The sequence below is a fragment of the Schistocerca americana genome, chromosome 9 (assembly GCF_021461395.2).
Source record: "Schistocerca americana isolate TAMUIC-IGC-003095 chromosome 9, iqSchAmer2.1, whole genome shotgun sequence".
NCBI lineage: Eukaryota > Metazoa > Arthropoda > Insecta > Orthoptera > Acrididae > Schistocerca > Schistocerca americana.
In genome coordinates, this window is record NC_060127.1 from 66,394,514 (window position 1) to 66,419,531 (window position 25,018).

The 25,018-nt window shown below is 38.3% G+C and overlaps 1 protein-coding gene across 13 annotated transcripts in view; it reads left to right on the top strand.

Annotated features, from left to right (window-relative positions):
- Positions 1–25,018, top strand: part of LOC124551171 (YLP motif-containing protein 1-like) — a 383,298-nt gene that overhangs the window by 215,809 nt on the left and 142,471 nt on the right. For all 13 annotated transcript variants that reach the window (XR_006967786.1, XR_006967785.1, XR_006967783.1 and 10 more), the window contains exons 16-18: positions 236–337; positions 21,581–21,857; positions 24,448–24,567. Coding sequence is in view for 7 of the 13 variants with exons in the window: in XM_047126156.1 (XP_046982112.1) it covers positions 236–337; positions 21,581–21,857; positions 24,448–24,567 (499 nt within the window). In the remaining 6 variants the exon portion in view is untranslated. The remainder of the gene's footprint in view (positions 1–235; positions 338–21,580; positions 21,858–24,447; positions 24,568–25,018) is intronic.

The following is a 25,018-nucleotide window of genomic DNA, read 5'->3' on the forward strand; positions in this document are numbered from 1 at the left end:
TTTATTTTTTGTCTAACTTTAATATCTAGCACTTAAGACACTCTTAGCTTTCTCTGCTTCACATTTGGCTTATGACTACTTTTTCCTAATTTATTATTTAGTTTTTCTGTAGTGTCATAATTTTACATTTATTATTTTTAAGTTTCTAGTTGATCGTGGGCCCCATTGTAATAAGATGAGGCCCAATATGTGTTGCACATTCATTTGTAAATTAGCAAATACAATGTCTCCACAGAAACAGATTCAGTAATAGCAGTGATCGTTGGGGACCAAAGGGAGGCAGTCGTGGATATGACAGTCGAGACAGAATGCCACTGAACTCTTTCGACAATGACAGGTTAGTGAAAGGTATTTCTTTATAAGTGAGCTGATGGGTAGTATGGACTAGATGCTGTGGACCCATACTTGGATAATTGCTGTATCTGTTGTGATAAATTAAAAGATTGTAAAATAGGTGTTACTCCTAGCTAGTCTGTGAAAGGCTAAAATATTGAGAGTAGACCTTGTGTGTGAACCAAAATAATGGACGTTTAAGACATTTACCATCCACTGAGGTACCTGTAATGTTTGCAGTGATCGTAAAATTGAGTAAAGTTGTCAGTAGCAGTGACATTAGTGTGGGTATTATAAAGTTCTGTGTAATTGATGATTTCTTAGAGGACTGAATGGCAGGAGATGTGTTTCCACATATGCCTGGCTCAGAATGGCAAAGTAATCGACACTGGTGTTTGACTGAACGTGAAGGCAGCCACATCGTTGGTGCACCATTATTTTATGTGCAGTACTACTGCAGCAGCAGTTGAAGAGCTTGCACAAGGTAACTTGGCTCTTATACAGAAATGCATTCTCGTTCTAAGTGCTGGATGAGTCTATCCCTGTGTTCCGAATGGTTGACCTTCACAGAGTGCTATCCTCCGCTGAGCTGCACGCTTGGTCTGTCAAAATATCCTTCATGTGCTTCGGCATGGCGGTGGCAGACTCGCCACAGTGCAAGAATGGTAGTGTGCGCATGCTGGCTGCTCCCCAAGCTTTCTCACGTGTTGTTAAAGAAAAAAGGGTTGATTTTTGCATGTCTCATAGCCTCATTTGTCAGCCTTGTGATGAACTGCCTATCGTTTTGGAATTGTCAGATTTACTGTGATGTCTTGAAATTATGCAACCCATTATGTGAAATTGGAACAGGTTACAATAAAAAATCAGATTCGAGCTCAGAATACGTTCTAAGATGCTACAACAAATGCACATCAAGGGTATTGGATGGAAGTTTGTGAGTTACTTGTGCTACCTTTCTTGTAGACAGGTGTGACCTGTGCTTTCTTCTAACTGCTGGGCACAATTTTTTTGTTCAAGAGCTTAGAGTAACAGAGGAGATATCTCAGATGTGAATTGGGTATAGAATCTGATAGTGATTCCATCAGGCCATGGGGCTTTCTTTAATTTTAATGATTTGATCTGTTTCTCGATGCCACTTTCACTGATATCTATTTCAGTCATCTTTTCAGTGGTAAGAGAATTAAATTGGGGGCAATGCTCCTGTGTTTTGCTGTGTAAAAGCACATTTTAAAACAGAATTAAGCATTTCAACTTTTGCTTTGCTACCCTCAGTTTCAGTTCTTGTCTCATTCACTAGGGACTGGACACTAACTTTGGTGCCACTAACAGCTTTTACATATGATCAGGATTTCTTTGGTCCCTGTGAAAGATCAAGTGACAATGTTCTGCTACGGTGCATTAAAGGCATCACACATTGCTCTCTTGACAGCCAAATGCATTTCATTCAGCATCACTCTATCTACAGCCTTACGCTTTGTTTTACATCTGTTATGCAGTAATCTCTTTTCTTTAGAAGCTTATTTACAGTGACTGTATACCATGGAGGTTCCCTTCCATTATGAACTGTCCTACATGTTGCATATCTGTCCAGTGCATTATCAATATTCTTTTAAATGTGAGCCATTTTCCTCTACATGCTCCTGTTCTAAGCTGAAAGTTTTAAGTTCCTCGTTGAGGTAGACATTATTGTTTTTCTTTCTAGTTTGATGAATATATAAATGTTTTTTTCTGAACTATACATTCTAGGGTAGTTTTCAGGGATGGCGTTTAGTAATGTTTCACAGAATGTCTTGTCATACTCACCACTAACAAAACTATAAATATCCCAGTGTATTGTTGACAATGTAGGAGAAGGTAGATTGCTGCTTACCATAAAGAAGAGACACTAAGTTGCAGACAGACACAGCTAAAAAACACGTACACAAAGCACTTGGCCACAGCCTTCCTCAGCAAAAGAGAATCAGAGAGAGACATGCCTTTCATGCACACAAGCAAGCACACCTCATGCAGACTTGACTGCCAACTCTGGCAGCTGGGGCCAGAAAGAAATTATCGTGTGAGATGGCAGCAGTAGTCTGGAAGGGGTGGGGAAGGGATAGTACTTTACGGGTGTGGGGGGTAGGGGGGGGGGGGGGGGGGAGAGAAGGGCAGAGGAACACTGTCTAGCGGAATGTGCAGAGACTAGAAGGCCAACAGATTCAGCGTCAGTAGGTTGTGAGGCAGGGAGATAGGTAAAATGGGAACGAAAAGGATAGGAGCGGAGAAAAGTGGGGGCAGGGGCAGAAGCAGAGGGCAGCAAACAAAGAGGCTGAGAAACAAGAATGGGGAGGAGTTGAGAGCACAGATGAGGTAGAAACTGTTAGGTTGAGGGTGTGGGGACACAATGTTACTGCAGGTTGAGGACAGTATAATTATAGGAGCAGATAATGTGTTGTAAGGATAACTCCCATCTGCACGTTTCAAAAAAGCTGGTGATGGAGGGGAGGGATCCAGGTGGTTCGAGTAGTGAAGCAGCCATTGAAATCAAGCAGCTTGTTATGTTCAATGTTCAGCTGTATGTTGTGCCACAGGGTGGTCTACTTTGCTCTTGGTCATGATTTGGCAGTGGCCATTCATCCTGGTGGACAACTAGTTTGTAGTCATACTGACATAAAAAGCTGTGCTGTGGTTGCAGCAGGGCTGGTAAATGGCATGGCTGCTTTGACAGGTGGCCTGGGCCCTTGTGAAGTAGGATAAACCTGTGACAGGACTGGAGTAGGAAGTGCTGAGTGGGTGGATTGGGCACGTCTATCACTTGGGGTTTCCCACAGGGATACTGTCCTTGTGGCAACGGGTTGGGATTGAGAGTGGTGTAGGGATGTTGTGGAGGTTGGGTGGGCGATGGAGCATGCTTGGGGGGAGGGGACTGATCCTTCATCGGGTAGGATGTCCCTCCTTTTCTCAAGGACCCTCTCCACTATGATGCAGAGTTATTTCCATAAAGACACTGTTACAGTGTGGCTGATTGATGTAAAGTAATTTTTAGAGATGATCATAATGTCACTTATCTTGATGCTGCTGAATATCCATTGTATGTGTGGTTTCATTGTCTTGGCAATGACTGATTCCTTTGCTGCTCTGGATGAAAAAGGTGCGGGTTTTGACTACTACCAGACTAATGAAATCATGAAGCAGGATTCCACAATTTTTTGTTTAGAAAAAAACACATATTTACTGTCAGAACTTTCAACTCAAAAGTAATTTAGTGAATTTCACAATCTCGAATTACAAAAATAAAGTAGCACATGCATTATGGACACCTCACATTTATCAAGAAACACACATAAAAACAACACCTCTCGACCGCAGCTAAAACACAAGTGACCAAAATCACGTTGCTGACCAAAGATCACAGTCATATCGACAAAGAACTTAATGATTTCTGTACTGATCATTCATACTGTATTTTTAGGATACATAAAATATCAAATAGCATAAAGAATAATTCACTGACAATAATAATAATAATAATATGAGTGACAAAATTGTGCTTATAAATAATGCAAGTAAAACTTTTAGAAATAATAAAAGTTGTAATTTCGAAAACAACTTTAATTAGTGTATAATATCTAATAAAAATGGGCTTTATTGGTCAGTTGCATTACAATTTTGGGGCATGATGATAGATAATAATCAAAGCACTGCTGAAGAGTGTGGTTCAGTTGTTCCAGCCTGACAAAGGAGACACTCCTTTGTGGCCAGTTCTTGGGGGTGGTGGGAGGTTTGGGGTTGTCAAGGAAAATGGCATAGGAAACCTGCTTGCTGACTCGTTTCAGGGGATAGTGCTGGTCTGTGAAGGCCTTGGTGATACCTCAGGATACTGAGCAAGGGAGTTTTCATCACTGCAGATGCTATCCGTTAGTGGCCAGACTGTATGGGAGGGATTTTTTGGTGTGAAAGGAATGAGAGTTGTCAAAATACAGATGCTGTTGCTGGTTGGTTGGTCGGTGGGTTTAATGTGGACAGAGGTGCAGGTGGAGCCATCAGAGAGGAGAAGGTCAGTGCCTAGGAAGGTGGCACGGTGGGTTGAGGAGAACCGGGTGAAGCAGATGGGAGAGAAGTTTTTGAGGTTGTGAAGGAATGAAGATAGGGAGTCTTGGACCTGAGTCCAGATCATGAAGATATCATCAGTGAACCTGAACCAGACAAGGGGTTTGGCATTCTGAGAGGCTAGGAAGGCCCCCTCTAGATGGCCCGTAGGGGACTTATAAACAACAAGAAGTAGGAGTTTAGTTTCACTAAATTCAACTGCCTCTGTACAACATTCAAATACCTGTTCAGTTCAGTGCCGTGACACATCTACGGACTCAAATGGAATACTGATTTTTTACATACGTGGACGCTCCCCCACTCCACAAAGAAGTCCGTGAGAAACAGCCAGCTAATCTGTATCCCAGTAAAGGAAGCCTCTGAATTGTCAAATTATTTAAGTGGTGCTCTGTTATACCAATAATGTCAGAGTCAACATCTATAAGCAGTCCACTAACTTTATCTCTAATACCTCTTATATATTTTGATGAAATGTGCTAATTCCTTCTCTATTTGGATATACCTGACCTCCTCTGAAGATTATTCCTTTGTTGGAGGGACTTCCTTTAAGCAGGTATACTTATCAGCTGACTTCAGCCTACAAAAGGTGCAGCTCTAACACCAACTATTACAGAATTTTTTTCATGAGTGATCCCCCACCATCCACTACACTGTCACCTATATGCTTTTCCACCCTCCCCTTCTTATACCTATTGAGGTGCAGCCCATGCCTAGTGAAATCTGATCTAGTGATACTCATCTGGCACCACTGCAATGTGAACCATGCCCTCTGCCATCAGTGCCTTCTCCAGCCCTACATTAATATCCTAACAACATCAGCATTAAGATGAGGCCGATCATCATACTGAAACAGTTGCATGAGGTGCACAATAGTGCCACCAGTTTGAGTAGCTATTCTTACCATGTCACCTACTTAACATTACCTATACCTATCAAGACTATTCCTTGCTCTTCCCACCATCACTCTGTGATCCACTTTCATAAAATTTCTACTTAACTCCCCTATGCTGTCAAGTCACCTGAGCCAACCCTGCATTAGGCTTCACAGTGCTGGTGATATGGTACTCACTCCCCAACACTTCCTACAGCTGCTGGCCCAAACCTCTACTGTGCGAACTTCTTCTTTCTGTTAGAATTTTCAACTGACTTAGGATTCTGAACTGCTGAGGACTGCTGCATGTTTCCTACACCTTCATCTACAAGAGGCTCCTCTCCTCTCAGCTGACAGTTGGTCTAATCTATTGCACATTCACGAAGTACAACTATCTGAATATCTCCTCCTCCTAGTTGCCTGCTTACCAACTGCCAGTTCCCATTCCCCACCACCCTTAACCCTCCTCAAACTATCTAGTTTCTCCTTTGCATCTTGTATCTGCACCCGTAGGGCACAGACTTTATGCTCCTGCTCCACTATAAACTTATTTCTACTACAGATTCTGCATTGCCAGGAGAGGATCTCGCTAGAATGTCCACTGGCTTCCCCACTGCATCTCCCCCCCCCCCCCCCCCCAAATGAAAATACTTAGAACAAATCCCACACCATCACCCACTGACAAACCTATGACAAAGCCCACACTTCTCACTCATGGTAAAATTTTAACAGTTACTGAAAAAGCTAAACGTGTATGTTCCTAAGTTCATATAGCAGATATGCTGAGTCGCGATAGCCACAACAAAAATATCCTGGATTTTCCTTTGTTTGATTTTTACCTAAGTTCAATTACAAGAGTACATCTATTTAAAGAACTAACAATAGTGGTCTCTAAATTCTCTCTCTACTAAGAAAGCAACAACTTTCATTACTACTACTACTACTACTGCTACTACTAAACCACAACTAATACCAATACCACCAAAACTTCATGCAATTTCTTACCTAAAACCAAAAATTCGAGCGGCCATTGGAACACTTAACGAAATCAAAACAGTGAATGAAAATTTTACTGAAATATTTCACTAGATCTTCTCAAGGACTATTCGAGGATACTCTGTGCTCCAGATCCACCAAATTTGTTTATTCACACAACCATTAAGCTGGAAGTGTTCCTCATCACTAAAGATTATTTTCTTATGAAAATCGCTATCGAATTCTTGTTTTGTGAATACCCAGTCGTCAAATGTTCGACGCTTCAAGTGATCCATTCACTTCAGCTCTTATGTTAGTTGGATTGTAAAAGGATGCAAATGCAGGTCATTTGTTAAAATTCAATGCAAACTGCTTCTTGGAACGGCTAATTGTTGAGGACAGTGGCAAATCAACTCATTGGAATCGTAGCTACATTCTCACTGACGAGAGCAACATTCCCTACCAATTGGCAAGAACGAGGATGTCCAGGTGGATCGGACATTAACTGTCGATCCTGTATCTTCCAATTTGCTTACATATCACTGCAGTGTTGACACGCTGAGCACATTTCACGTACCAAAAATTGCACTAAGTCTTCAAACAGTCGATGCGTAGCATTCACCATACATGAAATGCAGTATCAAAATCTGGATGTGTTTGAGCCATCATGTATCACTCCATTTTAGCTGATAATAATATGCACAAATGCCAATTGAGAATGACAATCAGTAATGGCAGTATCAGCAGATGACAGTCGCTTAAATTTCAGGTCTGGCAGCATAACAAACTGAAGATGTGATCAGTTTAAAAATTGTGTTCTTTATGGGACATCCTTTAGCTGAAAAAGTGATAACAGAAGACTGGCAAAAGCAGTGGATCATGTAAAAGGAGTGGTACAGGAAGCATGGAATAATGGTGTGTTACAACAGTGCTTCGAAGACTTGATAATATCTGTCACTGCAAGCAGCAACATTGATAATTCCACTGAATTAAGTGATGACTTCCTGTTGCCTGCCTAGAATGTAGTTTGTAGTGTACTTTAACGAACATCTTACTTCCATTAAATCATGTGTTTGTGACACTACTACGATCAATTTCTCTTTCCTGTTCAGAAACTAAGGAATACTGTTAAGCCTCCTCCCATCTTCTCCTTATGGAAAGCTGGACAGCATTTGAAATAAATGTTGTTTTTTGTAGATGCCAAGACATTATTTCATGTGTATAATACTTTGCGAGATATACAGTGATAGAAAGAAACTCTTCCTGACACAAAAATGTCTCCTATTTCAATAACAAACATAACACTGGCCCTAATTAAAATTAAGAAAAGATTTTTGAGGTGTTTTGAGAGACCACCGGGAGCAATAATATTCAGAACTTTTACATTACTTTTGTAGGAGACAGAGACTTTAAACTTCATACTTTTTGCACATTACATACTGATACAGTTGCAAAAAAAAAAAAAAAAAAAAAAAAAAAAAAAAAATTGCAATTTTTCAGAAGCCTACATATTGCAAACGCAGTGCGGTACTGAAATTTTAAATGATTTGTTGCCGAGCGCTGTATTTTGGTAGTCAGTGGCAAAAAAGTGTTGCTGTGAAAGCAGTAGTTTTTGAGATATGATGTGATCAGTTTGAAGCTGTCTGTGAATGAGAAAATTCAATCTGTTTAAAAAAAAAATTATGTAACTGTTCCTCTAACTAATATTAAGAACAGGTTTTTGACATGCTGAGAGAAATTATAGAGATCTACATCACATGTGCATTTGGGATTTTTGTGGAAGATAGAGGCTGTAAATCAATTTTCGATCATTGCGGGGAGCAGTGCGCTGTGGCAGCTGCTTGCAGACTGTAGCTGATGCGACAGTGCTGCAACTTTGGAGCTTAAACATCAAGTGACAACTAGTTTAAATCACAGTATATGAACAGTCTGCTCAAACCTGCACTGCTGTGTGCTTTTCAACACTGTTCTGCACCATGCATTTCTTGCGCAATGCGTCCGGCATGGACACAGCTTTATATAAGTATTTTTCTTTTTTTACTTTTTAAAATTTTATTATTTTTGTAATTTACTTATTTACATACTTCATCTGACGACCTGCATGAGATTTGCGAGCCTCATTGTGGCCACCCCTGTGATAGTCTATTGTTTCTGAAACTTCACAACTGCTAGTGGACTAGGGTCTCATGTGGGCTGTAACAGAACAATATATACAGAATTGTTTCGTCCAGTTTCTGTACAAGTGGTGTACATGTTTGAAATGATTAAGAACAATTTTAATAAACATACAATATTATGAGAAGGAAAGGAGTTGCTCACCATATAGCAGAGATGCTGAGTTGCAGATAGGCACCACACACACACACACACACACACACACACACACACACACACACACACATGCAAACACAACTCGCACACATGACTGCAGTCTCAGGCAACTGGTTTCAGAAAGAAACTGAGAATTCTGAGAGACCCTTGGAAGTGGGGGTGGGGGTGGCGGGTGTGAAACAGTTCGTGGGCGAATGAGATTCTGCTTGTGAAACAGTCTGTTCTGGGGTTGCATAAGAATAAATGAAGAAGTGTATCGAATTGTTGTAATGCTTGTTGTTCCATCGAGGCTATGTTTGGTGTGCTCGCGGACTTTGAGATTCTTTATTATTGCCTGTGGGTTTTCAGTCTCCAAGTGTGTTTCCCATTGCGCAGTTGTGAGTGCGTTGCAGTGTAACATGTACCTGAGAATTTATCATGTAGCTGTGAATTTGTGTTTCCCACAAAAGCAAAGTCAGCTTTTTTAATATAAATACATAGCCCTATTTGAATGTACATGTTTTCCCACATATTGTCTAAAACAGAACTGGATATTTAAGCCTCAGTTCTTTTTTACTGATCTCAGAATTTTTATTTTGAACCATGATGTTTTGTTCCTGTCAGTCTATTGACATCACATTCCAGTGACATCAGTTCAAAGTGCATTCCTGTCAAGATTTCTTACACCACACTGTATCACATCATGGCACAGAATAATGTCTGTTGATGATGCTAACAGTGGGATGTCTATTTAAAAATTAACCGTGTTCACTGTCTTACAAAATACTACTATTGAACAACATTACTTGAACAACCACAAAATCATCAGTTATGTATATATATTGTTTTCAACCCGAGCTGACCTTGGAATAAACTCTAATAAGTGACATGACATCTTAAAAAATTTTCGACGATGAGAACTAGGAAAGTAATATCAGGGAAATCTTTTAATGGAATCAAGAAAAAAATAGTTATTTTCTATGCAGCCAATGAAGGAAAGGAAAGGAAAGGTTTAATGAGCTAGTTTGATTTATTGTAAGAGACTGCAAATCAGCTAAAAGACTCTGGTGCACCTGCCTAAAAATGAGCAGGTGTAGAATCATTGACATGTAATATAGCAGAAGCTACTGGACACAGAACTAGCTAGGAGGTAGTGACAAAAATAGGCAGTAGCTACTAAATATTGTACTAACCTGGATGGTGGTGGTGTAAAGAAATACGTAGTCTGTAAACTCATTTTAAGGAAAACTTTACTAAATAAATACAACAGATTAAAATATTTTTGTATGTCTGAAGGTCCTGTACCATTGTGAAAAGTAAACACAAATTTTGAATATTCCGTCCCATTGGATAATCTTATATTTCACGTCCCCAAAGTATCATGACAGATAACCAACTTTGTGGCGGGGCAGGGTTAATATACAAATCCTTAAAAGAGCAGATTAAAAACATGTAAATGTGCAAAGATATTATTCATTAAATAAAGCCTGTCAGCTTTAGAATATCTTTGATTGATTTACCTCATTTCCAATGTATTTTGTAATTGTTATTTCCTCACCTTCTTTCGTAAGTAATTTCTGATAAAATTAACTTTCTTGTGTATGTAAACAAACTAAGAATTGGGGAGCATTGTTTTTTTCAAAAAGTTGATAAATGCGCAGTTTTTCAAAATTCAGACTTTTGTAGTTATAAGTAAAGCTTGTTGCCATGTGTGACCTGTTGAAACAATATTTGTTGTTCTTACAGGATAAACTACAAGTTTTTGCAAAACTCTATATTTGCTCTCAGCCAGTTAAAGCAGAAATTGATAAACACAAACTTTTTTGTGTGTGTAAAGCAGAAAAACAGTTAGGACATTAGTAACAATGTGGGATGTGATTGTCAATGATAATGGGGGAGAGTTTTAGAGAGAGAGAGAGAGAGAGAGAGAGAGAGTGAGAGTGAGAGAGTGAGAGAGAGATAATATAAACTGTAGGCAAAGACGTGCTGCCAGAACTAACAATAGAAATAAATAAATCAATGGAAAATCCAGGATGGAATGTAACAATATTATGAAAAGGATAGTTGGTACTCACCATATAGTGGAGATGCTGAGTTGCAGATAAGCACTACAAAAAGATTGTCAGGAAACGAGCTTTTGGCCAAGAAGGCCTTCGTCAGAGGTAGAATATGAGTGTGTGTGAGTTGCGTTTGCATGAGTGAGTGTATGTATATATGTTCTATCTCCGACGAAGGCCTTGTTGTCCGAAAGCTCATTCTCTGACAGTCTTTTTGTTGTGTCTATCTGCAACTCAGCATGTCTGCTATATGGTGGGTAGCAACTTATCTTTTTCACATATTGTTGCAATAGAAATAAATTAGGGATTTACACAAAGACTGTTTGCCTGAGCTCTAGCCAGCTTTGTCAGAGACAAGTTTGCACTTAAAGAGTAGGCTGTTCAACTATAAAATGGAGGTTAACACAAGTGATTCAGAAAATGGTATACGTGTAACTGATTGCTCAAGTGGTTGAAAGTCCAGGTCGAGATGAAAGCGTCCAAGAAGTCTATAAAGAACAATAAAATGCTAGCTATTGCCTGTTCACTTACCAGTGAACCCAAAATTCTTACGGCAGCGGAGGGGGGTTAAGGAATGCAGAGCAGCTGATCTCGCTTTTGATGATATCACAATGTTGATCATCGTGTGAATAGCTTAAACAAAATGGACCAGGACAAGTTATTATTATAATACATGGTAATCACATCACCAAAATGCAGGACCATCAAGGATGGAGCAAAAGAGGAGAATACTGTTTCAAAGAAGTACAGCATAAGGAATAAAGATGCCCAGACAGTACTTGTGTATGTCGCATTATTTTAAGCAACATCAGGGATGTCCAAAGAGAGCCACTCAAATTTGGTCAATCAGTTTCATGTAATGGAGAAGTTATCGACTGAAAATGGATGGGGAGAGCGCAGCACTACTAAGAACAAGGAAGTTGCACAAGCCATGAAGAAAGGTATCAAAACATACAGGTGTAGAGAGAGCCACTATTCAAGGACAAATTCTGAAAGAGAATGTTTACTATCCAAGCTGAATACAGTCAATATATGGAAACATTTCTGTAAAAAAGGGGAATTGTTAGACCTTCCTGCTTCCTTCTTATTTAAGTACAAACATATTTTCAATAGTTGCTTTAAACCTTTAACTGCCCTTTTTTTATTTTTATTTCCTGAGAAATTCTGTTTATTTGTGTAAGAGATTTGAATCTGACATACCACTTTTATGTACAGAATTTGTTTTTCAAAAGTGTAGCAGTTTTTTTCAGAAAGCCCCAAATGGGGATCGTGGCATATGTCATGAAATAAAAGGAATAATGGAAACAAATTTTATTTGTGTAATATTTTACAGTTCTGTTTATTTTTAATTATTCAGACATAAATTACATTACATTTCATGTTCCAGACATTCCACATGTAAGCCTACGTTACATGTTCTTCATTGTTTTCGTATGTTCCTCTTGCATATCAGACATTTTCTTTGTTTTCCTTCTCAGGTTCTTTCTAGATTATGTCCCAATGGATTTTTTCTCACTGTTTTTGGAACACGTTTCTGGGTCTTTTTCTGCAGTGATGGTCTACCAAGACTTTTAGGATTATAAATAGTCTGTGTTTGTAGGCAGCCTCTAGTTATTTGCCTCCTAAACTCTAAAACGGGTGTATTGCTGTTAGCATGACAATTTAATACATAAGCATTCCCTACTGCAGTATCAATGATGTTTATGAATACAGGAAAATACCATTTCTTTCCAAATATTTTTATTCTAAATTTATTTATGTACCAGTCAAGTTTGTCCACTCCACCCATGAATTTATTGTAGAGATGTATACAGAGAGGCTGGGGTATTTTCATATCTTTTTTTCTCCAATCTGGACCGTCTACTTACATTCTTCTCTGGATATATACCTTGATGGTTTGACAAGACTCATACACGTTTAATATTTTTCAATGCAGCACAGGATATTTTGTTTTTGACATCAAATCTGTAATCCATAGCTCCATGAGGTTCCTCTCTGAATTCATTATCTGACTTGAGAGGGCATTTATTTATCCGGTTTGATCGAACTGTTCCTGTTGCCGCTACATTTCATCTGTTAAGGTTTTCATTAGATCAAATCCAGTGAAAAAATTATCAAAACAGAAAATGTGGTTAGAGGGATTGTTCACCACAGATATTTTGCTCATTTTAACTGATGCACCTAGACTTTGCACCTCATTGACATCATTCCTTTTCCCAGTGTACAATTCTGTATGAAGCAGTATCCTGTTTCTGCGCAGCACATAGTCCACTGTTTGAACTCAAAACGTATGGGTTTACCCCGAATAAATTGTTATATATGTTTTGAAAAAACACCATATAGCTACGATTCATTTTGTCAATGAAGGGCATATCTTGAAATCTGTGGTTGCCAAATTATCATCTGCCAGTTAAGAATCGTCGTTGAAGTGTAAATTTTTCTTTATTTCTAAATACCTGTTTCTGGAGAAACATTTTCTGACACTTCTAATGTCGAAGTCTTCATCTTCGCACCAATACATTTGCTCCTGAGGCAAAGAATGGTAACCTGTAAGGCATAAAAAGTCTACAAATTTTCGAAGACACTGCCGAAAATGTAAACCCATGCCTGTTAATTCTGTGCAATGTATCTGACACTTTCTTTGACAGTGAAATTCGTGATTTCCTGGTCAAATAGCATTTCGAAAACTTCAATCGCTGATTTTACTTTGAGAGAAGTTACTTGTTCCATAGCTCTGTTTATATCGTCATTATGCCCAAATGTCTTTTCATAATCAGGCTCAACTTTTTGCCAATCGGAAACTATTTTAACCATTTTCAAGTCACACTTCTTTGACTGTTTGGGCCATGAAGTAAAAAAAATTTTTTTTTTTTTTTTTGCCAGAAGTGCTGTATCGGTATTGGCAACTGCAATTGCACTTGAATGAACTTCCAGAGTGTCTTCCAAAATGTTGTCATCGAATTCTTCAGCATTGGAAACACGATCCACATTATCAGGGGGGAAGTTCTACAATATCTATCACACCATCATCATTATCTTTGGTGAGAAAGATAGGATCATATATCATATCTTCTACTTCAGTTAGTATGAGGGACTTTCTGGTTCCCATATTTTTTAAAAAAAAAAAAAAAAAAAAACATACAATGATCACGATTGTATGAAAGTACTTCGTATCAGCCACGATCCCCAAATAAGTATCCTTTTAAAGCATGTAAACAATATTTACTAATAATAAATGAACAAAGAAACATTTGTGAGCTACTGTAAGCTACAAATTTACTATATTATCACATTATTTGACGGAATAATAAAGGTAATGCAAAAATAACACAATTGAAAATCTATGATATTCATATTACAAGACTTACCATCCAATTTACGGTTTATTCAACTCTACACAAGAAACCAAATTCAATATTTTGATTCTGCTCTGTCACTCACTTCAGTTAGACTGTTGCCAATGTTATAAGCTATTCAGCATTAAAACAAAGACACTGCTGCCAACTGATGGGGCAAAAACTATCCGGTCCCCAAATGGGGATCGTTGCAGTTAATGTGTTAATTTGTCATTTAAAACTCCCCTATACATATACAATGCTCAACATACAAGAGTGGTCTACTGAAATTAAAAAAGGAAGAAGAGCTGGAGAAGAAGAATCAAATAATAGCAAACCACGAGTTACACATACTTTGTACAAAGAAGTTCTAGGCAATAACAGAGGAGAAAAATCCAAATGTGGTTAATATGTTTCAATATGCAACAGAACCAGCTAGTACCTAAAGCTGTAGGTGAAGTATTCTATTCAAAACAGGATTGGCTGTACAACTTGTGCATCATGGTTCATTCCCAAGCACAGACAAAGAAAAAGATTGCTTTTTATACTTGACTTGAAGCAGGAGAACTGAAAGGATGCAGTGACATACCTCTGCTCGATTGGATTTTTTCGGAACCTTGGGTGCACCAGCCAGAAAATGGTCCAAATGAAGTTCATATATTTTCTATCTCCTGTACCAATCAAAATAAAAATACAGTAATGGTGTGCACACTAATGGCCTTCATGAATGAGAGCAGAAAATTCAATAAGCTAACACTATATTCCCTTATTCGTGGCCACAACTCTATGCCTCCTCATAATGTGTTTGTAGAGTGGAAAAAGACTACTCAAAAAAAAAAAAAAGGAAGATATTCTTTCACCAACTGAATACTGTACTTTCACCAACTGAATACTGTAAAGAGCTGGAACAACATGGCATAATCAAGGACTAAATAAAGATTGGTAATCAAAGGCTCTGAAGACCAGTACACTAAAAGCCCTACGATCTAAGATATCTTTCAAAATAAATGCATAGTGAGTGATGGTTTTTAAAGTCGAAGAAGAAGACACTGTTGTCACTATCGGACACTGATATGGAAGTCCTGTAAAGACTGAGATACAGAAATCCAGAAGTTGCTGCCAGGTAGTGAGGAAAGTAACCATCTTACAAAAGAACAATATGGTCAGTAATGAAAAGAAGAAGGATGTCTTAAAACTTATGCGACATTTTAATGTACCAGAAGGAGCAGAAGTGTTTTATAAGGACATTGTTGAAAGTGATCAATAGATTTCCAGTTTAGTATGTTTGTTGCCAGTATTTTACATTGTATTTCTATAATGTTTGTTACTATTTTGCGCTTCTACTTATCAAATATTTATGAAGAAGTATGATACTAATGCACTGAAATGTCAAAGAAACTGGTATAGTCATGCATATTCAAATACAGAGACATGTAAACTAGCAGAATACGGCACTGCGGTCGGCAACGCCTATATAAAACAGGAAGTGTCTGTCACAGTTCTTAGATTGGTTACTGGTGCTACAATGGCAGGTTGGCAAGATTTAAGTGAGTTTGAACATGGTGTTGTAGTCGGTGCACTAGCGATGGGACACAGCACCCCTGAGGTAGCGATGAAGTGGGGATTTTGCCGTACGACCATTTCACGAGTGTACCATGAATATCAGGAATCCGGTAAAACATCAAATCTCCGACATCGCTGTGGCTGGAAAAAGGTGCTGGAAGAATAGGATCGACGACGACTGAAGAGAATTGTTCAGCATGACAGAAGTGCAACCCTTTTGTAAATTGCTGCAGACCTCAGTGCTGGGCCAGCAACAAGTGTCAGTGTGCTAACCATTCAACGAAACATCATGGATATGGGCTTTTGTAGCTGAAGGCCCACTCATGTATCCTTGATGACTGTATGACACAAAGCTTTATGCCTCACCTGGGCACGTCAACACTGACATTGGACTGCTTATGACTGGAAACATGTTGCCTGGTCAGAGGAGTCTCATTTCAAATTGTATTGAGCAAATGGATGTGTACGGGTATGGAGACAAGCTCATGAATCCATGGACCTTCCATGTCAGCAGGAGACTGTTCAAGCGCTGCAGGCTCTGTAATGGTGAGGGGTGTGTGCAGTTGGAGTGATATAGGGTCCCTGAGACATCGGGATACTACTGTTACAGGTGATATGTACGTAAGCATATTATTTTTATCTGTAGGACCTGTATATAACTAAATTTGACTACCGTATTTACTCGAATCTAAGCCGCACTTTTTCTCCGGTTTTTGTAATCCAAAAAACCGCCTGCGACTTAGAATCGAGTGCAAAGTAAGCGGAAGTTCTGAAAAATGTTGGTAGGTGCCACCACTACTAACTTCTGCCGTCAAATATATGTAGCACTGCACAGGCATGCTTTGCAGGCACAAAGATAAAAACCTCTGTGTCAAAAAACAGGTGGAAGACGAGCTTTTTTCTCCGGCCTGAGTTTCGACCACTGCATTTTCATACATTATCCAACGAAGTAAATACAAATTCCGTATTGTTCATCTTCGAATGTAGCAGCATTTCAAAGTACTACGAAAATCCGACTGGCAAGACTGTTTGGCATGTTTGTCAATAAGGCCTACTCTACGTTCTGAATTTTTTCCTACCTGTGACAAGAGATGGTTGCTAATAGAAACTTTTATGAATTGTGAATCACATGCAGTATTCTTTTCACCATAAGAATAATACAAATGTAAACATTTTGCCACGTATTCCTACGTGTTTCCTGTTATCTCATTTAAATCCTGTCTTCCTAATAAACTACGAAACTAGAGTGAGACAACAGCAAACGCGGAAGAATATACATATCATGTCATGTTTATATTCGTATTATTCTTATGCCTAATAGTGATACAATCAGAAATGAAGCACGGCAATTGACTAGATTTTTAAATCTAAGATGACTCTAATTTCTGTGCAGAATGTAATGTACTAAAGAGGCGTCTGCAAAGATTTTCATACGGAGAAAAATTTTCGCTACACTCTCATTCAGAACATCTTCTATCATACGCAGTCTATTATTTGGTTCTTGTTGATCATTATCAAAGAAAGCAGCAGTGTAAGTAACAACAAATAGAGTCTCTTTCCATTGTTTCGCTAATGAGACAATACCTCTCTTTTTTTTTTTTATTTTAAGCGGCGATAGCGCACACAAATGCTAGCCATGCCGCGAACGGCAACAGGTCGTAAACACTCATTATCAGAATGTGACAAACAATGCATGACACAGTACAACAATGCATTTTCAGCTTAGAGTGATGTAAACACCTATAACAAAGAGAACGGCACTTATCAGATCAAAGAAAAATAAGCAATCAATTCAAACCAGATGAAGCATGTAAAAAAGGAAGGGTACCCATATAAATACGGACGGAGCGCCAGAGGCATGGCAATGGCTACCTGGTAAAGCTTAACTGCTAAGCTTATGACTCGAACCAAACTACTGTAGCTGTATCATCATTCGTTGGACCTAAATTGTGTCTCATATTACAATGAACCAACTTTGTTGATTTGGAGGTGTGGTCTAAAACTTTTCTCTCCCCTTGAATTTCGAGTCTCAAATTTCAGGTGCAGTGTGGCAGTTTTCTCAAGGAGTGGTGCGTAAATTGAGGAGATTAATTGTATTTATGTATTAGCATTAAAATATTGGAACTGTAGAAAATAATAAAATCTTGTACAAACTCATATAGAATATAAGGAATTTTGTACAAACTCATATAGAAAATAAGGAATTTTGTACGAACTCATAGAATGAGTCCTTCGTTGTGCAACAAAGTATATCAGTTATGAAAGAAATACTGACAGATTTCAGCTTTGCGTCTCATTGTACATGCTCGAGCTCTCAACCGGTAGAAAGAAGCAGGTTTACTTAGCACAAATGTAAGGAATGCCTTTCTCTATGTTACCAAGGGAAACATGCATGAACAAAGTCACAGTTTAATATTAGTTTAATTAAACAGTATCAAAAAAGCCATTCTCAATGCACTATCATTTTTGGTCAATGCGTGTAATGCCTGTTGGTCAGGCTTTGTCCACAGTTCATTGAATAAGATATTCAATTGCATGCATTGACCAAAAATGATAGTGCATTGAGAATTGATAGTTTCTAGCTGAAATCTGTTATTTACAAGTCAAAATAACAGTCGCTGAGTGCAACAGCCTCTGAATGGAGGGCAACCTAATGAGTATCAAAAAACTTACATTACGTAAGCTAAACCACTGTTTAATTTATGTGAGCTAAATCACTGTTCAATAAAACAATAATGAAATAAACTTTCAATATATCATTCCATTGCACACAAGTGTTACCCTATAGTAATGACCAACTTGAAGCATTAAACAGTGCAGTTGCATTAGATCCCTACGTCACTTATGTGACCACTAATTATCTCATAGATAATTGCCACATCGTCAGATTGTGCTGCTAGCTCAGAATTTGAGTCAATTTCTTTCATGGATCGTAAGTTTTTTCTCACTTTGCTTGTTGTTTGTTCTATATTATTGCTGCTCACCTGGGTATATGACAACACGTATTATCATTGTGTTACCTGAAGCAGTTATGAAGGAATAGGTATGTGCTTGCAATTGTAAAACAACAATGGAATGGTAGAAGATAATGTTTTGTGATTGACACAATTCATGCACAGTTGCGCCTGGCCGTGGATTACTGTATTGCAAAATTTATTTTTGAAGAATAAAATAATAAATTGGAAGAAAATCTGTAGGACCATTATCCTCTGTGTAACTGATTGGTAATTGTAAGGAAAACAGTCTACAAAATGAAATTATAAGTGAAGATGGAAATTATTTCTGCTTAATATGGACTAGCAGAGGCATTGTAAGATGCCTACTCCGTTATTGATATCTATCACAGCCAAGCTCCTCTCTTAAAACGAGCTGTGTTGATAGAAGCATGGCGATTGGACCAATGTTTATGCTGCACAGCTTAGAGCGGGCATCTTACTCTCAATGTGCCTACCAGTAAATGCTCTATCAAAATGACCACATTTACGATTAAAAACATAAATCCTTCTCTAGTTGTAATAGCTATGAAAAGGATTTGAAAGGAGACACTGACTTCATAGAACTGAAAGGTTTATTGTCCCTAGTACAAGGCATGGTACACACTTCTAATGTTTCTATGCACATGTACTGACATTCACTTTCATTTCAGCTTGTTGTTACTTTTCTGGGATAACCATTACTTGTACTGATCTTTGCTAACGACTCACTTCTAATATTGATGAGTCATCAACTCCATCCAAGAACACTGCAACATTTAACAGAATTATTGAACTTTTCGCGGCATGCGGTCATGTAGCATCCAATAACATCTGACATCCACCCACGACTCCCTTCACTACTTTCCTTCTGCACCACCTGTAACGGCTGGCACCAGAGCTTCTCAATCACTGCGGGTTCCCTTGGTAACAGTACTGCTGTGCTAGGCAACTATGTCTAAGGTATAGATATCAATACTCCAGGAGTAACTTCTGTATTTACTCAATTATGAGATGAGATTTTCCTAAAATTGTCATTCCAAATATACAGAGTTGTCTTATATTCCCAGATTAAGCTATAGTTAACATTTTTACATTGTTTGATAAAGCATATAGGGGTAGTCTTACATTTACAGATGGAGCTTTGACTGTTGAGATCACGTGCAGATTTATTTTGAAGAATTTGGTAGGGCATGACTGGGAAATCAGTACTTGCATACAAACAGGCCAAGATTTCCCAATATGCTGAAGCACTCCATACGTTTATCAATATTGCTCGAACAATCAAATGACATTTAACTCTGGTACGCTCATGCAAAGAATACATGATGAACTATGAACTATCCTCTATCTACAATTTTTTGAAACACAGGAGAAAATAGCATTAAATTCTATCATCTTACAAACTCTTATCATGTTTGAACAGGTTTGCATTAAAATTTCTCATATGAACATGGATACTGTGTAGAAATATTAATGCTGCTTTTTAAATAAAGGTAACATCTGAAAACGAAAACGTTGTCCTTCATATAACATTACTTGATTCTGAACCCAGATAGTATTTTACTTGATTATGAGAGACTGTAATGATTTACTAAAGGGGGCTGCAAATGAGAAATTTTGTTGCTGTTCACATATCAGAGTAGCAGCTAAAAAAATTACAAGATTTCAATCAACTTTAGAAAATGATGGTGATATTCAGATAATACAGGAAGGAAAATTAATTCAGAATGAAATGTCTAACAAAAGAAATACATCATATTAAACTGGCTGTAATTGTTATTGTGAGAATAAATTACAACACAAGACCCGTTGTGAAGACGGTAGCAATAGACATCAATAGATCGCAGAATGAGCGAAACTTCAAGAATTTTTTAAATTGTGATTATGGTCTTTGATTTACGTATTAGTAGCTGTTGTTACATATAACTTGCACCCTACAAGTCCACGTTTCACAGTTGCTGGAGAACAACAGTACCGAAGTTTTTGAGTGGAAACAGTGATATGAGCTTGGCTGATAACTTGAGTGCGGGGAGGGGAGTAGTGAGTGGGCAGCAAATTACGTCATGTTGCCAACCATGTAAATCTATAAGTAGTACTTTGGCTTTTTAGGAAGATCTGCTGTGTTTAAACTGCAATCTACCTGAATCCATTTGTAATCAGAATTGAATGGACATTAAAATTGGACAAATACTCAACATTAGTACTCATTTCCGCAGGAGTCGGTGAAAGACTGGGGAGGTGCCAGTGGCATACTTACTTGTTTTGTGCTGCAGTGTTGTCGACACTCACTGTGGTGTATGACAGGAACAAAAGATGTCAGCTGCTGGTTCTATGCAGCCGATCAGAGAACGGCAAGCAGACGATGCATTTGGATCAAGAGACATTGTAACATTAACCACATCTTCAGAAATGGCAACATATTTGGAAAAAACGGCCGAATATTTGTGACAACAGAGATATAAATATTAGGATAATGATTAAAAATAGTGATACCACAGATGACAGAGTCAGTAAGCAGAAAATGTAGATAAGAAACGGTCCGCAAATTAATGTATACCATTCTTTTCGTTTGTGTTGCTTATCCTTGTGTAAACAAAATATAGGTATTGAATCAGTGGCACAAATTTAGAATAAGTATAATGTTAACTATTTAGGAAGATGGTTTATGTCAATAAAACAGTTTGTAGTTTTGATCAGTCAAAATATGCCAAAAATAATTTTTTTCAAAAAGCGTCTTGGGAAGAAGGGGGGAGAGGGGGGGCGTTGTCTTATAATCAGGGTTGTCTTATACTCAGGTAAATATTGCATATCCATAACCTTACAGTGTAATTATAAAGAGTTTGCAGCAGGAGCTTCTGAAATGAGATACAAGAGAATAACATGGCAGAGGAAATGAAGCTAACCTCTAACTAAATACAAAGGTCATGTTGGACTCATGATGTAGTGAGAGGGAAGAGGTTGTCGCCAGAGGAGAGAAGTCAAAAGGAAAACTGGAAGTATCAGTTTTACCTTACAAAACTTGTCAGCATATTTGGATATTGGAGTTATGATGTGTGTTTCTACTGCTTACAGCCAGGCCCAGAATGCCCTTGCAGATGCGGCGCCCCCTCCTCCGCCGCCCCCTCCCATCAGCAACAACTCAGCAATTGGCGACGGCATCCCAGCCACTATGGATGGACCCCCGCCGCCTCCCTCACTTGCTCCTTCGACTCAGGAACCAGTCGTACGTTCTGTCATGGTGGAAGACTTGCTGCAGAGTCCTGGGAGACTGCAACGCCCCACGAGGATCGTCATCATACTTCGAGGTCCTCCCGGGTCTGGGAAGACATTTGTCGCAAAACTCATCAAGGTAGTTAGTGTGTGTGTGTGTGTGTGTGTGTGTGTGTGTGTGTGTGTGTGTGTGTCTGTCTGCCGTGCAAATTGAATGTCTAGTGTAGTATTGATTGTGGAGTATTATAAACATCGATACAAAATAATTCTGTAATTGCTGTTCCGCTACTAGTATTGATGAGCTGTTTCTCTGCTGTAAGTCATTTTTATTTGTAGGATTTCCTTTTTCTTCTCCGAGGATCACATTATTTGGATCTGCTCTGGTCGGAACACTGTCATTAATTTTGAGTGTAATTGGAGACTGCCACCAAAGCGTAAAAATGAAAAAACCTGATTTTCGTAAAATGATCACATTTGATGAAAAAGGAGATTCTGATAGATTCAGCAATGGCATAAGAAATATGATGTGGAGTCTTAAGTGTTTGCATTCAGATGTCACTTCTTTAGGGTACAGATTTCCAGATGGAGACCAGGAAGTTTATGTTTGCCTGTATATATTGACAAGTGCAATGCAGGGTTGCCTTTGAGTTTTGACAAACACCCAATACATGGTGCTGTTGAGATGTGACATTACTATTGTTTTAAAATCTGTCATTTGTTGCTGTAAAACGTTGGCAGCTGAGAATATATCCCACCGGTTTCTTTACAGTGAGAAATAACAGGAAGTGTGTTGTGACAAAATTGAAACTGCACACAAGGGTTTGTGTCGGACAGCTTTTTACCATTTTTGTGGCTGCTTAACTCGACTAAATTGCCATGTTTCACTTTGTTCAAGCTTCCACAATTGATCATCTTGGTGGGAGAATATATGCAGTTGATTTGCAGAATTTTATCAGGGTAATGCTGCCATTTGCAATGAATTCAACCAAGATTGGCAGTCACTCCAAAATCACCAATGCTGTGTGTGTGATAGTCAGAGACGATCAGCACGTCACTGGTTGTGAAATAGATGCTTCCTATGAATATGGAAGACTGTGGTACATATGGTTTTGCACAATCGTTTAGCAGTGGGAAGTATTTGTTCCAAATTGAATTCCATACAGTTTGATTGAAATCAGAAACAGACACTTTGTTGGTTTTTATAGGAATAAGTGCAAAAAGTTTAACTGAGAGGCTGTGAAATCCATGCGGATCATCATAATGAGAGACAAATATTGGATGTATTCATACAGGTCAGAAACTGAACAGTAGTCAACTGTTTTGGATGTTCTGAGCTTAACCGAAAGCAACAGAATTAGTTCTTTTGTGAAGAACTTTGAAGAAGATGAGTGCTTGTTTCTTTTCACATCAAACAATTGATTACTTGGCAGAGAAAAATGTCGAATTAATGTCCTATTGCCAATAATTCACCTCGCTTAATGCCTAGTAACTTCTTTTTGTTCCCTCACATCCAACATACAATGTGTGGGTAACGATTTTTATCACCTCTAGATGGAGTCAAATTGAACAAAACCATGTTTCTGAGGTATTGACATCAAAGTGGGAAAAATGTTTTGAGAATTAATTCAAACACACACACAAGTGTGTAAATTTTAGAGGCAAATATTTTGAAAAACAGTGCATGATTTATACAAAAAAGTTTATCTTTCATTGTTTATGTGGGGATATAAAGAACAGTCCTTATACATATTTCATTCATATTTATCATTTAAGCACACAAAGGAGAGGAGATACAGAAATCACTGTTATGGTATCATATACTTAATCTTCTGCTTAAAGTGTCTTTCAATATTAAGTTCTGGTACAGCAGCAATGCATTACTAATGATATCAGTTGTGAATGTTGATAGATCTAGCAAATACTGCACGCAACACTGAGATTGATGCTAGAGAAACAACTAGGGATCACCCTTCAGCAGCTTTTAGTTTCAATAGAATCTTGTGTTTAATTCACTTTTTTTAATAGGGTCGGGTGGGGGTAATTGTGCACTTACGAGGTGGGTAAGCTTGGTACAGTTACATTATGTATTAACAGAATACCTGTAAAATCTAATCTCTATACATTGTGGCCTGTTTAAATAAAAAAATCTGGCAGATAAAGAAAAATGCTGGGTTGACAAACAAGAATGTGTGTAGACCACAATGAAAGATTACATATATTCTGGGTTTCCAAATAAGACAGAGGGTTCCAGCATACACACACACACACACACACACACACACACACACATCCTGTTATTCGTGCAATTATTTATGTGATCTGTAGTTGTGGACATTTGGTGTGCGTCCCTGAGGATGTGTGTGCACAGTTTTTATTCTAATCAAGAGTTGCCACTGTAGCTGTTTTCCTTTCTGTTGCTCAGTTTACAATACAATGGAGAGATAGGGAAGGGACTCACGAACAGATACTAAAGCCTGTAGCATTATTTTATTTGTGTGGGATGTATAGTGTTTGTTGATGAAAGTCATAACCAGAGAGGCACCTGCATAGTGTGTTTTACGAGCTACATGCAAGATATCTATAGTGTAAATTTTTGTTGCGCAGTGTGTAATGTGTTCATAAATGCGTAAGAAGAGAAAATGTTCATTGTAAAATTTGTTAAACAGAAAGTTTCGAAAAATCAAATTAAGTATCTTCTGACATTCATTTTTGTGTGCTTCATTATACAGGATAAAGAAGTTGAAATGGGTGGTTCAGCTCCTAGAATTCTCTGCCTTGATGATTACTTTATGGTCGAATCTGAGAAAGAAGATAAAGATCCAGAAACAGGGCGGAAGATTATTACCAAGGTAATGGCAGTTGGTATTCTTAGACACTGAAGCTTGCGAACCTATTGATATTTGCCAGATGCTAATAATACTAACATTTAGTGATCTGCTTTTGTCTGATTACACCAATAAAATACTTGAAATCGATGCCAGGAGGGAATATGGTTGACAGAAGTATGTAGTACTTAAGGTCCCACACCCAGCACTTGAAAAGTGAGAGCATTTTGTGTTAAATCGAGCAATTTGAGGTAATTGAATGAAATTCCACTGTGTCTCATAGAGCAGCAACCTCATTACTATTTGGAGATACTCCTCATGCCTACCACTGAGCAAGGTGGCACTTGACTTGCTTTCAGATGTAATAGATTGAGACCCCTTACTGTTGTCCTGCTTTCTCTTGTTGTTCCAGCCAGTTTGCTCTCATAGGATAGCTGTATTTTTATGAGGGCATTGTTCATACTGAGTAACTCCT